At 41.4% G+C, this 13,207-nt stretch overlaps 1 protein-coding gene across 3 annotated transcripts in view; it reads left to right on the plus strand.

The window, feature by feature from the left end:
- The window catches only part of KIFAP3 (kinesin associated protein 3), a 138,077-nt gene that overhangs the window by 17,023 nt on the left and 107,847 nt on the right, over positions 1-13,207 (plus strand). For all 3 annotated transcript variants that reach the window (XM_084636400.1, XM_084636399.1, XM_084636401.1), the window contains exons 7-10: positions 950-1,074; positions 1,606-1,704; positions 2,992-3,170; positions 4,999-5,161. In XM_084636400.1, coding sequence (XP_084492526.1) covers positions 950-1,074; positions 1,606-1,704; positions 2,992-3,170; positions 4,999-5,161 — 566 coding nt within the window. The remainder of the gene's footprint in view (positions 1-949; positions 1,075-1,605; positions 1,705-2,991; positions 3,171-4,998; positions 5,162-13,207) is intronic.

Raw genomic sequence — 13,207 nt, forward strand, 5'->3', positions numbered from 1 at the left:
TTTGAGTTTTTAGTTATTTTCTGCTCTAGTATAGTTTGGAACTGCATCTGAAAGCACTTTTACTGAGAAATGTCACTACATATGGGGAAACAGAAGCATAGCAAGTAAACACGCGGGGACATGGGCCTCAGCAGAGCCAGGATCACAGAACCCATGGTTTTTGAGTTCCAGTCCTGTCCCCTATCCCACTGGACTCTTTGGTGTCTTCCTTATCTCCCACATAACTCCCCCATCAATGAAAACACTATTCAAAACTCAAGTATTCAATTGAAATGTGAAATATCCAATTGTTAGTAATGTTACAGCTTCACTACATCTAGAATATTGGTGAAAAAGAAGTTATCACATAGGTGGATTGTTACCTTCCCTCCCCCACCCCTGTTTTTGTTTTTTGTTTTTTTTTGGTGAGGTTGGCCTGGCTGAACCATTTTTTAACATACAATCTACAGCTGGCTGGAAATAGGTCATAATCTCTCTTGGAACAAAAATTCCATATCAGGTTTGTGTGTGTGTGTTCCAAATCAGAACAAAAAAAAAAAAATCAATTTCCTGTGGATGAAAATTTTGAAAAAGTTCAGTTCATGTCCATCAAATCATTTAATTTAGATATTCATTTTGTTTTTTAGACATCTTAAAATATGAACTATTATTAAAAATCTAAACAAAATAAATTGAAATGACAAAATAAAAAAAAAAATTTCTATATCAAAATGAAATTAGTTGAATTATTCCTATCAAAATTTTCATCAAAATTGACACATTCTCACAAAATGCTTCTAGTTTGACAAAATAGCATTTTCCGATAGAAAACTGTTTCACTGAATTTTTTTCGACTAGCTCTGATGAAAAGCAGTCAGGTTGTGCAATACTATGAAATCTTACTACCCCGGTTTTGAACACATTCTTGGCTTTATTTCACTCATACACTGCATATCTTTTTTTAATATAGTTTTTCTCAGTTTCATGGCCTAATCACACACTACAAAATTGGAGCTCTGTGTATGAACATCATAGATCATGAGCTGAAGAGACATGGGCTCTGGCAGGAGGAACTCACCAAGAAGAAGAAAGCTGATATCCTCTCTCGGTGCTTGGGCAACATTAAGCTTTCCTGATTCCTGGTGGTTGAAGCAAACTATATGTGTAGTAACTCATGTCAGTACAGAAGATGAGTAAAAGTGCGCAAAATCTAGTTGCAGGACTAGGGCAGGTGAAAACCAAAAGTTTTAAAAATCTGAGCTGGAGAAGGGATTGTTTGATTTTTAAAAATGATTTTAACCTAAGTGTTTTAATTTACCAGTAGTATGGCTTATATGGGACATTTTTATTACTAGTAGAATCCTTAACACCATTGTTCCTAAACCTATTCATAGTGTGGACCACATTTTAATAGAAACGTCCCATGGGCAACCTCTTATTCATCATTGTTTTTGCTGATACAGACTAACTCGGCTACAACTCTGAAACATCTTATTCATTATTACACAGACTATGTAGTCCCAGCTGGTGATCAAATAACATCTCTGATTAATATTTGTCCCCATTCTGTAATTTCCCTGTGTCTTTTGCTGTATTACTATACAATCCTTAACTCCAGTTATTTACTTGATGAAGATCCTGAGAATCAAACCCTGAAAAAGGACTATGAGAAAACCTATAAAAAGTACCAGGGGCTGGTTGTCAAGCAGGAACAGCTGCTGCGAGGTATGAACTCCTAAAACATAAACAAAAGGCAAGGAGATCCTTGTCACAGCATGGAGGGCCAGGACTTGCTGAGAACTTTTAACTAGTGTGGAAGATGTTTATTTTAATTTTTCTAATTTGTTAGTAGTCTTAATCTGCATTCTTTGGCAATGTTTTAAACATTATTTAAGTAGTCATCCAATCTCAAAGAGAGAACATTGATGTGCGTTTGCCAGAACACTGCATACTGCTGGTGACATTGCTCCTGCCATTGAATGGTGTTGGAGTCTTGCAAGGACCAGATTATCAGCTGGTGCAAACTATTATAGCTCCACTGAAATCCATAAAGATGCCTATTTGTACGAGCTGCGGATCTAGTACTTGAATATGTATATAAAGCAAATTGTATTTCCTTTCAGTGCTACTTGTTCCTTTTAAGTTCTCTTCAGAACACGCTAGATGGTTCTTAGCCCAGTTCTACCACCACAAGGATTATCAATGGGCCCCTTTGTTGGTATTCTCAGTCCAGAAGCCCGCAATTAAATGAGCCAGGGAGACTGACAAGCTTCTCACCTGTATGCATAATTCATTTGTTAGGGATTGAGAATCACTGGCAGGGAGTACTGTATTGCTGCTGTACTATGTCTGTTCTGTGCATAGAATTGTTCTTTTTCCAAGACACTCAGTCTAGTGCTTTACACCAGCACTAAGTTCTCTTGTGAAAAGTGAAGTAATGATTTTTTTTTAAAATCGGGTCTTTGTAATAATCTTACATTTTCATCTTTTAAAAATCAAGCTCTGCAGCAATCAGGGAAAAACTATGTTTACAGTACTTGGCCTCTCTAAGCAGGCAGTGTGAGTGCTGACGCAGTGTGCCTCCATGTAGTAGCCAGAAAACACGTTGAGGTCTGGCAGGCAGGTGCAGATCTGCGAAAAAATTGGGAGACAGGTAAATGAAGAGAACACTGCCAAATTAAAAAATTACGTATTGCCAGACACTTCTTAGCTTTTATTAGCAACATAGATAATTATTAAAACTGGCATAACTGCAAAAATGTAGGGCCTGATTCTCCACTGCTTAATTTTATAAAACTGTATTTTCAAAACCTATATAACATAATAGAAGTGGATTGTAATTCTAACTTTCTATTCTAAATGGGGATCAAAGCATTCAACTTCTGCCTTGCTTAAAATCAGTGGGATACAGTCAGTGCTGAACACTTTTGAAAATCCCAATCTAAACGTTTAATGTAGATTGACATAGTTCCAGTATCTTTGACCTATTGGTATGATTGATTTTGATGTTAGTTGCTCTTTATCTGCTGCTGAACCTTGCTGAGGACACACGTACAGAGCTGAAGATGAGGAACAAGAACATTGTACACATGCTAGTGAAAGCACTGGACCGAGAGAACTTTGAGCTGCTTATTCTGGTGGTGTCTTTCCTGAAGAAACTTAGCATTTTTATGGAGAACAAAAATGACATGGTAGGTCTTGTAGCAATCTACAGAAATGCTCTGGTGGTTGTTCATTGGGTCAGAGATTCCAATGAAAGTGAAATAAGCCTCTTGCATCCCACTCCTTTTAAAAATATTTGTAACCCTGATTTTAGTACTATGAAGGGACTACAGTAAACATAATGCAAGCCCCAGCAGGAACCACTATAGAAAACTACATATAGAATCATGTAGGGAGCCAGCGTCACCATAGCAAAATTACATGTCAATATGATGGCAACGAGACGAATTGCAAATATTGGTATAAGCATCCAAAAGTGTGGGTATTTATCCAAACATCTGGAGGTCCCCAAAACCAGCCTGCAACAAGACCCTCTTTTTGACATTCTATCTCTAACTCTTGTTGTCTCAGGGAAGGAGATGTGGTTACACTTTAGCAGGCTGCTAGACTGAGCTATTGCCTTCCCAAGCCAGCAGGATCTTCCATACTGTAATAGGATGTAGCCCAGAAGTGCTTCATGTTGCTGCTGCTGGCCCCTAATCCAGAGACTTTCTCCATAAGCCTGGGTGGGTGGGTGGTAAGAAATGTCATGTCCTTGGAAAAAGGACCATACAGCTTAGCTTGGCTATCTTCACATGCATTTCTTTCATAGCACAAATAATACTTCAGAAAAAAAAATTGCCATACAGTGAGGAAGCTACTGATGAGGGAGATGGGATTCTGAAATTTATAGGTTTTCTCTCATTCTAGTTGTGTCTGAATAACTCTTAGAGACAAAATGAACCAAGTTAGATGTTTCAGGCTTTATCCTGTTTACTTACTTGGGCAAAACTCCTAACGATGTGATCATTTAATCTATCTAGGTGTTTGTATCATGTTTGTCACCTTGGCATCTGAGTGCCATCATTACTAATTACATTTAAAGCAATGGGGCAGAAATTGTTATTGGTCGATTTGGACTCATAGATATCTAGTGTAATGCAAATAATTTGGATAATATAGCACATTTATGAAGATCACCAGCGTGGTGCTAACAGTTTTCTTGCTGCTTTGAGTTCATTCTCTGCATATTTCTGACTGAAGGGTTGGCTACAGACACAATCCTAATGCATATGGTAAGAGCCCAAAGGGTTCAAACTAATCTACATACACTTCTTATGGCCAATAACGGCAGACAGATGTAGCTTAGAAGATGGTGAGAAAAACTTTCTGAAGACTTGTCAGTCAATGATCAGATGTCTTTTCTTGGGCTGGTAAAGCAAACATATCAGAAAATGATACTGCTGCTCTGTCCTTAGATTATGTCCTGTAATCTTAGTGATATGTCTATCAAGATCACTTTCATTCTTCTGTTAAATTAAAATACAGGGCAGCATGACATTACGAGAGTACATACCAAATCCTGCCTAGGAACTCACTCAAACATGTAGGGAAATGGCTCATGCTCCTTGGATAGCAATTTTGTGTCTCTCTCAGTTGGGTATCTATCTGACTTCTAATGGAGATCACTCCAAGGTTATCTGTGTTTGAATTAGACCCTGGATCCTGCAAGTCACTCAGCAAGTGGATCCCTGCTACAATCCCATTGAGGTCTCTTCCCCCCCCCCCGCCACAATTCACCTGATACTCCAAGTGGCTGAGTCCATTAGCTCAATCTTCCTTTAAAAAATAATTAGCCAGAGACCAGACCTAGAAAATTTTTAGCCACAAAGGCCAAACTTTAGACACTGCAGTAACTTTTAACTATTGGCTTTGCTTTTGCTTTCATTTATAAGTATAATTTTAAAAATAGTTGCTAAAAAAAGCAAAGGTTTGGGTAGGTTGTGGGTTTAGTGACTTCTCATGCTTCTCATACAGGTTGAAATGGATATTGTGGAAAAACTGGTGAAAATGGTACCATGTGAGCATGAAGACCTGCTGAATATCACCCTTCGACTTCTGCTGAACCTCTCTTTTGACACGGGCCTGAGAAACAAGATGGTCCAAGTTGGGCTGCTTCCCAAACTCACTGCACTTCTAGGTATGTTTTCTTTTACCCCTGTGCAGCCCTTCCAGCAGTTTTAGCATCGTTGTTATTATTGAGCTGTTGTCAGCCCCCTCCTATGGAAGGACAAGATATCAACTTCCCTTAAAAAAGCAATTGTCAAGACATCATCTCTTGCCACTGGCAATCCAGTTATTGTCTGTCTCAGATCATCTTTTTGGATGAAGATTATCAAGAAGGTTGTCGCAAGTTACACACACATGTGAGTCCTAGTGTCTTTTTGACCCTTCTTAATTTGGTTGTATGCCTGGGTGTGGGATGGAGACTGCACTGATAGGGTGGGATTGCTGACCTTCTGATAAGGAACAAAGATTCTGGTGTCCATACTAATCCTGTTAGAGCAGTGGTTCCCAAACTGGTGTGTGGGCCGGAGAAACGTTCAGGGAGTTCAGCGGGGCCCAGGCTAGCACTCGAGGGTGATGCTCCCTCCCTGCCCGAGGGAGCATCACCCAGCCCTGCTCTGCCCCCACCTGCAGCCTTGGGCTCCAGGAATAGCCCGGCACCAGCTGCAGCCCCGATTCCCAGTCGCAGCCCTGCTCCATGCCCCGGCACCTGATGGCTGTTCCTAGGGGGGCTGCAGACAGGTTCCATTACAGGTAAGGGGGGACATGCCAGAAAAAGTTTGGGGACCACTGTGGTAGAGCTATCGGCCGTTTTCTGGTACTGTTGATCTGAGCTAGTGCAGCTGACTTGCTTGTGGATCTTAGCAGGGTAGACTGAGTTGTTCTTGAGTGGTTCTATTCCTTTCTTTTTTTCTGAGTGATACCACAAGATAGTACTGGCAATGTCTTCTCTATTCTGAGGGCTGTCTCATGCAGTGTTCCACAAGGTTCAATTCAGGGGTAGTTAAGAATGTCAAGATTGTAGTGTCTGAGGACATCTGGCTGTGTGTGTCAGTCTCTTATGGGGGAGTAGTTGGATACCTTTCCTGGTGTCTTAACATAGGGATGTGATCAGAGCTAGCTGCCTGAGAATCAACTGAGATGACACTGTTAGTGCTTGTAGTATGGAGGAAATGGCCAGTTATATCAGAGCCTTTGGTGGATGGCTATGCCCACCATTTGTTGCTAAGGCTTGTAACCTGCGAGACTTGTTGGATTCCAGGTAACAGTGGTTGCCAAGAATGTGTTTTCTTGTTAGTAGCAAATAAGGTTATGACCATTTCTTTTAGATGTGAATTTTCCTGCAATTATGTCACTTGCAGGTTGGATTACCCTAGTACACACTATATAGAGTTACTCCTTATCACCACTTGGAAATTGCAACTCAGAGCAGAACGTGTTTGCTCACTTCCTAAACGATATTTGCCACAAGGAGCACTTTGATACCAGTTGATTTCCAGGTGATATTTAAGGTAAAATTCCTGTTTGATGGAGTTTGGGTCCTGGCTGCTTGATAATGTTTCTCCATACAGATGGAAGATTCTCAGGATATATAAGCCGAAGAGGAATTAAGGAGCAGGAATGTATGACAGAAACACTTTCTTCAGAGTGAAACAAATGGAAAAATTAAAAGGGTACAACGAGTAGCAATTGAACCTCAGGCTGTGCTGAAGGGGATGTCAGTGGTTTATAGAATCGTAGAAATGTAGGGCTGGAAGCCACTTCAAAGTTATCGAGTCTGGCCCCCTGCACTGAGGTAGAACCAAGCAACCCTAGACTGTCCCTGACAGGTCTTTGTCCAAACTGTTCCTAGAAACCGCCAATGAAGGGGATTTCACAAACTCTTGGAAGCTTGTTCCAGTGCTTAACTATCCTTATATAGAGAAGGTTTTTTCTCATCTCTGATGTAAACCTCTCTTGTTGCGGATTATGCCCATTACTTCTTGTTCATGAACAACGATCAGTTCTCTTTATAGCAGCCCTTAACATATTCGAGGACTGTTATCAGGTCCCCCACATAGTCTTTTGTCAAGAGCAAATATGTCCAGATTTTTAAACCTTTTTATCATAAGTCAGATTTTCTAAACCATGTAATATTTTTATTCCTCTCCCCTGGACTCTCTCCCATTTGTCCACATCTTTCCTAAAGTATGCATCCAGAATTGGATACAGTTCTCCAGTGGAGGAGTCACCGGTACTGAGTAGAGCGGTACAATTACCTCCCATGTCTTACATACGCCACTCTTGTTAATACGCCCCAGAATGATGATAGCCTGTTTGCAGCTGCATCACATTGACTCATGTTCAGTTTGTGATCTGTCGTGACCCTTAAATCCTTTTGAGCAGTACAACCACCTAGCCACTTATTTCCCATTTTGTAATTGTGGATTTATTTTTTTCCTTCCTAAGTGAAGTACTTGTCTTTATTGAATTCATCTGGTTGAATTTAGGCCAATTCTCCAGTTTGTCAAGGTCATTTTGAATTCTAATCTTGTCCTCCAAAGTGCTTGCAACCCTCCGAGCTTGGTGTCAAATGCAAATTTTATAAGCATACTCTCCAATTCATTATTCAAGTCATTAATGAAAATATTGAGTACTACTAGACCCCTATTGGGACCCCAATAGATACACACTCAGAATTTGACAGTAAGCCATTGACAACTACTCTTTGAGTATAGTCTTTCAACCAGTTGTACATCCACGTCCTAGTAATTTCATCTAAACCACATTTCCCTAGTTTTCATAAGAGACTGTCATGTGGTACTGTGTCAAAAGCCTTACTAAAATTAAGATATATCATGTCTTCTGCTTTCCCCCATCCACTAGGCCAGTAACCCCGTCAAAGAACGGGGTTTATACATCAAGTGTAGAATAATCTCCATGCAACAACGATAAATTCAAATCTAGGCAAGGCTGGCATTGCCCATTATCCTCAAGGTAGATAGATTGTGTTCCATACATGTGAATTTTTCATATAAGACTTAAAAACAAAGTTCTGTTATCTATGTGTAAATAGTGCAGCCTGTGATTACTGTTGGGTGGGGAATAGTTGTCCCAGCCCATGAAAATTTGAGGTTTCAAAAATTTTCCTCCACATTCGGATGAAACAAGACCTTTCAAAATGTTTTGCAAAAAAAAAAAAACAGAGTGAGACCCCAGTATAGACAATAGTCTGCCTGTTCAGGCACTCACCTGGGATGTGGGAAACCTGGGTTCAAGTTCCTGGTCTGAATCAGGCAGAGCAGGGATTTGAACTGGGTCTCTCCCACATCTCAGGTGAGTTCCCTAACCACTGGGTTACTGGCTATTCTGGGGTTCTGTATCTATGTGAAAAATCCATCCTGGACTCGTGAAACCTTCCTGACAAAAGTTTTGTTAAAACTGACCCTTTCCTACAAAAAGTTTTGGTTTTGATGAATTGACATTTTCTGATAAAACCGTTCCACTGAAAAATTACCAACCAGCTCTACCTGTGTTGTGTTTTGGAAGTACGGAGGTTTGTCCCACTGTCACTGCACAGAATTTCCCTTCCAAACACTGCTGTGAAGCATCCTGTGTACCATTTGGCTGCCACCCTCCACTCCAGAGGCTGCAGCAGTCCAGAGATTCTGTACCTATAATTGAACTTGGTCTTGTGAATTGCTGAGCACCCTGCTTTCAATGGGAGCTTTGCTCTTGCATTAGTAGGCCCATAATGCATATAATGCTTTGGGAAGAAAGGGGATTTGTGAAATGTTATCCCTGATGGTGTGGCTGATGTGGTTGAGACCTCTGTCCACACAATGTCACTAGAGTAGATATGGGGACAGAGTAGACAATGAAGTTTGCTACAGGGATTGGTTCCTGGGTTAGTGTTTCTGTGGTGTGGTGTGTGTAGTTGCTGGTGAGTATTTGCTTCAGGTTGGGGGGCTGTCTGTAAGCGAGAACTGACCTGCTTCCCAAAGTCTGTGAGTGAGGGATCGTTTTCCAGGATAGGTTGTAGATCGTTGATGTGCTGGAGAGGTTTTAGCTGGGGGCTGTCTGTGATGGCCAGTGGTGTTCTGTTATTTTCCTTGTTGGGCCTGTCCTGTAGTAGGTGACTTCTGGATACCCATCTCGCTGTGTCAATCTGTTCCCTCAATTCCCCAGGTGGATATTGTAGTTGTAAGAACGCTTGATAAAGATCTTGTAGGTGTTTGTCTCTGTCTGAGGGATTGGAGCAAATTCGATTGTATCTTAGGGCTTGGCTGTAGACAATGGATCGTGTGATGCATCCTGGATGGAAGCTGGAGGCATGTAGATAAGTATAGCTGTCAGTAGGTTTCCAGTATAGGGTGGTGTTTATGTGACCGTCACTTATTTGCACTGTAGTGTCCAGGAAATGGATCTCTTGTGTGGACTGGTCCAGGCTGAGGTTGATGGTGGGATGGAAATTGTTGAAATCTTGGTGGAATTCAAGGGCCTCCTTCTGTGGGTCCATATGATGAAGATGTCATCAATGTAGCGCAAGTAGAGGAGGGGCGCTAGGGAATGAGAGCTGAGGAAGCGTTGTTCAAAGTCAGCCATAAAAATGTTGGCATAGTGTGGGACCATGCGGGTTCCCATAGCAGTGGCATTGACTTGAAGGTGTAAGTTGTCCCCAGATTTGAAATGGCTGCGGTACAGATGAAACTTTAACTTGTAAACTAGGGCAGGGACTGTGTTCTGTGTTTGAACAGTGCCTAGGTGCTATTGCAATACAAAAAATCTGTCATGATGCACAAGGCATTATTCTGAGATGTCACAACTTCTGAGGATAACCTGATGGAGCTAGAGCCTATGGCTATCACGTATCTGCTTTTTAATGTTTGTATCTGGTGCAGTTTACGGGGTTCAAAATATTTTTTTATATTTGGAAACCATAATTAAAATACTGTAGCCTACTTTCTCTACACCCTATGCCAGTTCTGGGCTTCAACAAGATTTCCTAGATGCAGTACCTGTGATAAATGCATCACTTTGTACATCACAACTGAACGAAACTGGCCAACTGGACTTCAGTATTAAATAAACTATTTTTAAGTGCCAAATACCCCTCTTATCCTGGTTGCTAGGGAATTGAATACATATTACTCAACTAAATTCACTTTGGTTTACATTTGCAGTTCATCTTCAAGCGCTAATGCAACTCAGCAGCCGTTGACAGGTTAACCATACAGTTCTGAACACGTCAGGGTCAAACTTGTCAGCTCATTAGGCTACTGCATTTTAACATTCATACATATCATGCCTTTAAGTTAGCAGTGGGTATGAAAGGAGAGTATAAATTAAATACATAGGCATTTAGGGAGGAAGTTTTGGTTGCAGATAGGTAATGGGCAGGGGTTGTGGGCACATATTTGGGGACTGAGACTCATGAGGTGGAGAAGTAGCGTTTGACATTGTAGCATAGGAAGTTTGTAGGGTCCTTGACTTTCTCCAGAGCCATTAAGCAGCATGGGAGCAGGAGTGGAAGGATCTGATGTTAAGGCATGTCCCAAGGTGGGCGTTGGTGGGATGGTCTCTGCTGTGAGAGGCAGGCAGAAAGAGTGAAGGAATTTTACAACTGAGCTAATGGAGGGGACATAGAGTGACAGACATTGAAGGAGAAGGATTATTGTTTGTCTTCTGCTCTCTCATCCTAGAGCCTCTTGGCTGATGCAAGGGAGATCCGGGTGATGGGAGGTTCTCTGCTCTTCTTCGGCCTCCATTTTTTTTGTTGTTCTCCCAGTTTGGAATAGCTCCCGGTGTCTGCTTCCCCATATAGCTTTGCGAGTCAGCAGCAGTGTGAAGCCAAACTTGTTGCTTTCAGTGCGGCCTATGTGTTCTGAAGAATTTAAAACTGACTGCTCTTCCAGCTTACTGTGTGCTCCTGAGTTCATTGGGTATAGCAGAGTTTAGTTATGCTCAGAATCTCGAAAAGCTGGCTCCTTTCAGGAAAGTTCAGACTCAAGCTTGCTGGCCAGAAGCCAGGACAGAGGCACAAGAGCCACCCTGCTCTGGTTGGGGTTTCCAGGCACAAGCTGCACAAAGGGAATGTGGCCAGTTGCTAGCCTGGCTGAAACACCTATGGCACCGTTTGTACCACAAGCGCTGCAGGTATCTCACTCTTTTAATAAGGATGTTATACGTAGTTGCATGTTTGTCTCTGTCATTAGTACTGCATGTGCTTTTAAGTGTTTAGCTGTCGTGAACTCGGAGACAAATACTGCCTCCTTTTCCATGAGAACAGAGGGCCATGCACAGCAGAAGCAGTGTTCTGTCATTTGTGTGAGGTGGGAGGCTGCTCGGAGGGTGCATTGGGAGCTCCCAGCACTTCGATGTGCTTGGATGCCAAGCCAGTAGTATAGCTGGTGTATCCACTACCAGTATATGAATTGGCTATCATTTGTCCCCTGCAGAGAGGAGCCACAGGCATCATAGAAGCTACTGCAGTAGCAACTGTGTAGATGCTTAGAGGGTGGATCTCCTCCCACATGGAGAGCTGTAGTACAGTCACTCTGGCTGAGTGCAGAGAACAGGGTTTGGTCCATAACATGTAAGTAATGTTCCTTTCCTTGGGCTATAGGATGAGGCCCAAGTTTTTAAAAGTGTGTAGTGACTTTGAATGCCCCACTTTTGTGGTGATCAACTTCACACCTGAAAGGGTCTTGGCTTTCAGAGGGCCTGTGGCCAGCACTTTTTGAGTATCAGGTCCCTTTTAAATTGTCTCAATTTGGGCACCCAAAATCACTAGTCACTTTTAAAAACGTAGGTCTGACTGTACACAAGTGGTTGGAATAAGCTGAAAAATTGGTGAATTACTGACAGAGTGTTGGAGTCACTGAGTTGCAGTACTTCAAAATATGTTATCCCTAGTTTCATCTCAGCAACTGGAATCCATAAGTATTGTGCTAGATGCAATTTAGGTAATACATTTCCTTCAAATTTTGACTTTGCAAGGGAGAATAAGGCACAGTCAGCAGTTATTTATAAGGTTCATGTTGGAGAGTTGGAGTCTAAAGGTCTCCCCAGTGAGTGTACATACCCATTGTACAGCTTCATGTGATTCCATCTTAAAAGAGCTTAAGATCTTAAAGCACGCACCCGTCTGGTGGGTTGTTTGAGAGGATATTTGTTGGGTAGGTGTACAGTTCCAATATAATAGTTTCCGTGTTTCATGGGTACAATGATCTGATCAAGCCAAATTGGCTATAGGGGTTTGTCTTGCAACTAGGGAACATGATCCTTTCTTGATCTAGGTTTCATAACATTATTCTAGATATGAAAGCACCCTCTGTGCTCTGGAGACCTTATGTCAACATGCTATGAGGAACAGGTTCATCTATCTTGTCTTAGGAAGGCCTCTACAGTTCTGTGATAGTTTGAGCTCTTTTGGATGAGGCAGTCTGGTTTTTCCTTAGTGTTAGAGATGGCCAGAGCTGTTCACATCAGGCTACAACTTTAACCAGCTTTGATCATTCAGAAGTCAAGTATTGCTTCCTTTGCCTGTCATTGCTGGTTTCCTTGACAGATGTTCAGGCAGTGTCTTGCTGTCGAAGGTCCTTTTTGAAATCTTCCACAGTGATTTGACGTTTTTTTCCTTTTTTTAATACATAGGTTTTCATGAGTAAAACAAAGAAGAACTAGGTTTCAGAATAACAGCCGTGTTAGTCTGTATTTGCAAAAAGAAAAGGAGTAATTGTGGCACCTTAGAGACTAACCAATTTATTTGAGCATAAGCTTTCGTGAGCTACGTACAGAGTATGTATCCGATGAAGTGAGCTGTAGCTCACGAAAGCTTATGCTCAAATAAATTGGTTAGTCTCTAAGGTGCCACAAGTACTCCTTTTCTTTTTGCAAAGAAGAACTAAGGAGTCACATTTTGTGTCTTTGATGACCAGTTCATTATACATTACACTTCTGTGCTGAGTTCTATACAGACTGCTGATTAAAAACTCCAGAAATAGCCGGTTTTCTGATTAACAAAGAGTTGTGGGTTTTTCAACTATTCTATTGCTTTTATGAAGGTTTCTTTTAAGAATGTTTAAAGTAGATGTTTTCTCTTTATAAGTTAGTTGGCTTAGGCTTTTTGTAGTGAACTTATTATGGAGCTTCACACATCTGTTTGAGAAGGGAGCTTCTTATAGGCTACTGCAGTGTT

The sequence above is a fragment of the Lepidochelys olivacea genome (assembly GCF_965140295.1).
Source record: "Lepidochelys olivacea isolate rLepOli2 genome assembly, chromosome: 8".
In the NCBI taxonomy this organism is placed as follows: Eukaryota; Metazoa; Chordata; order Testudines; family Cheloniidae; genus Lepidochelys; species Lepidochelys olivacea.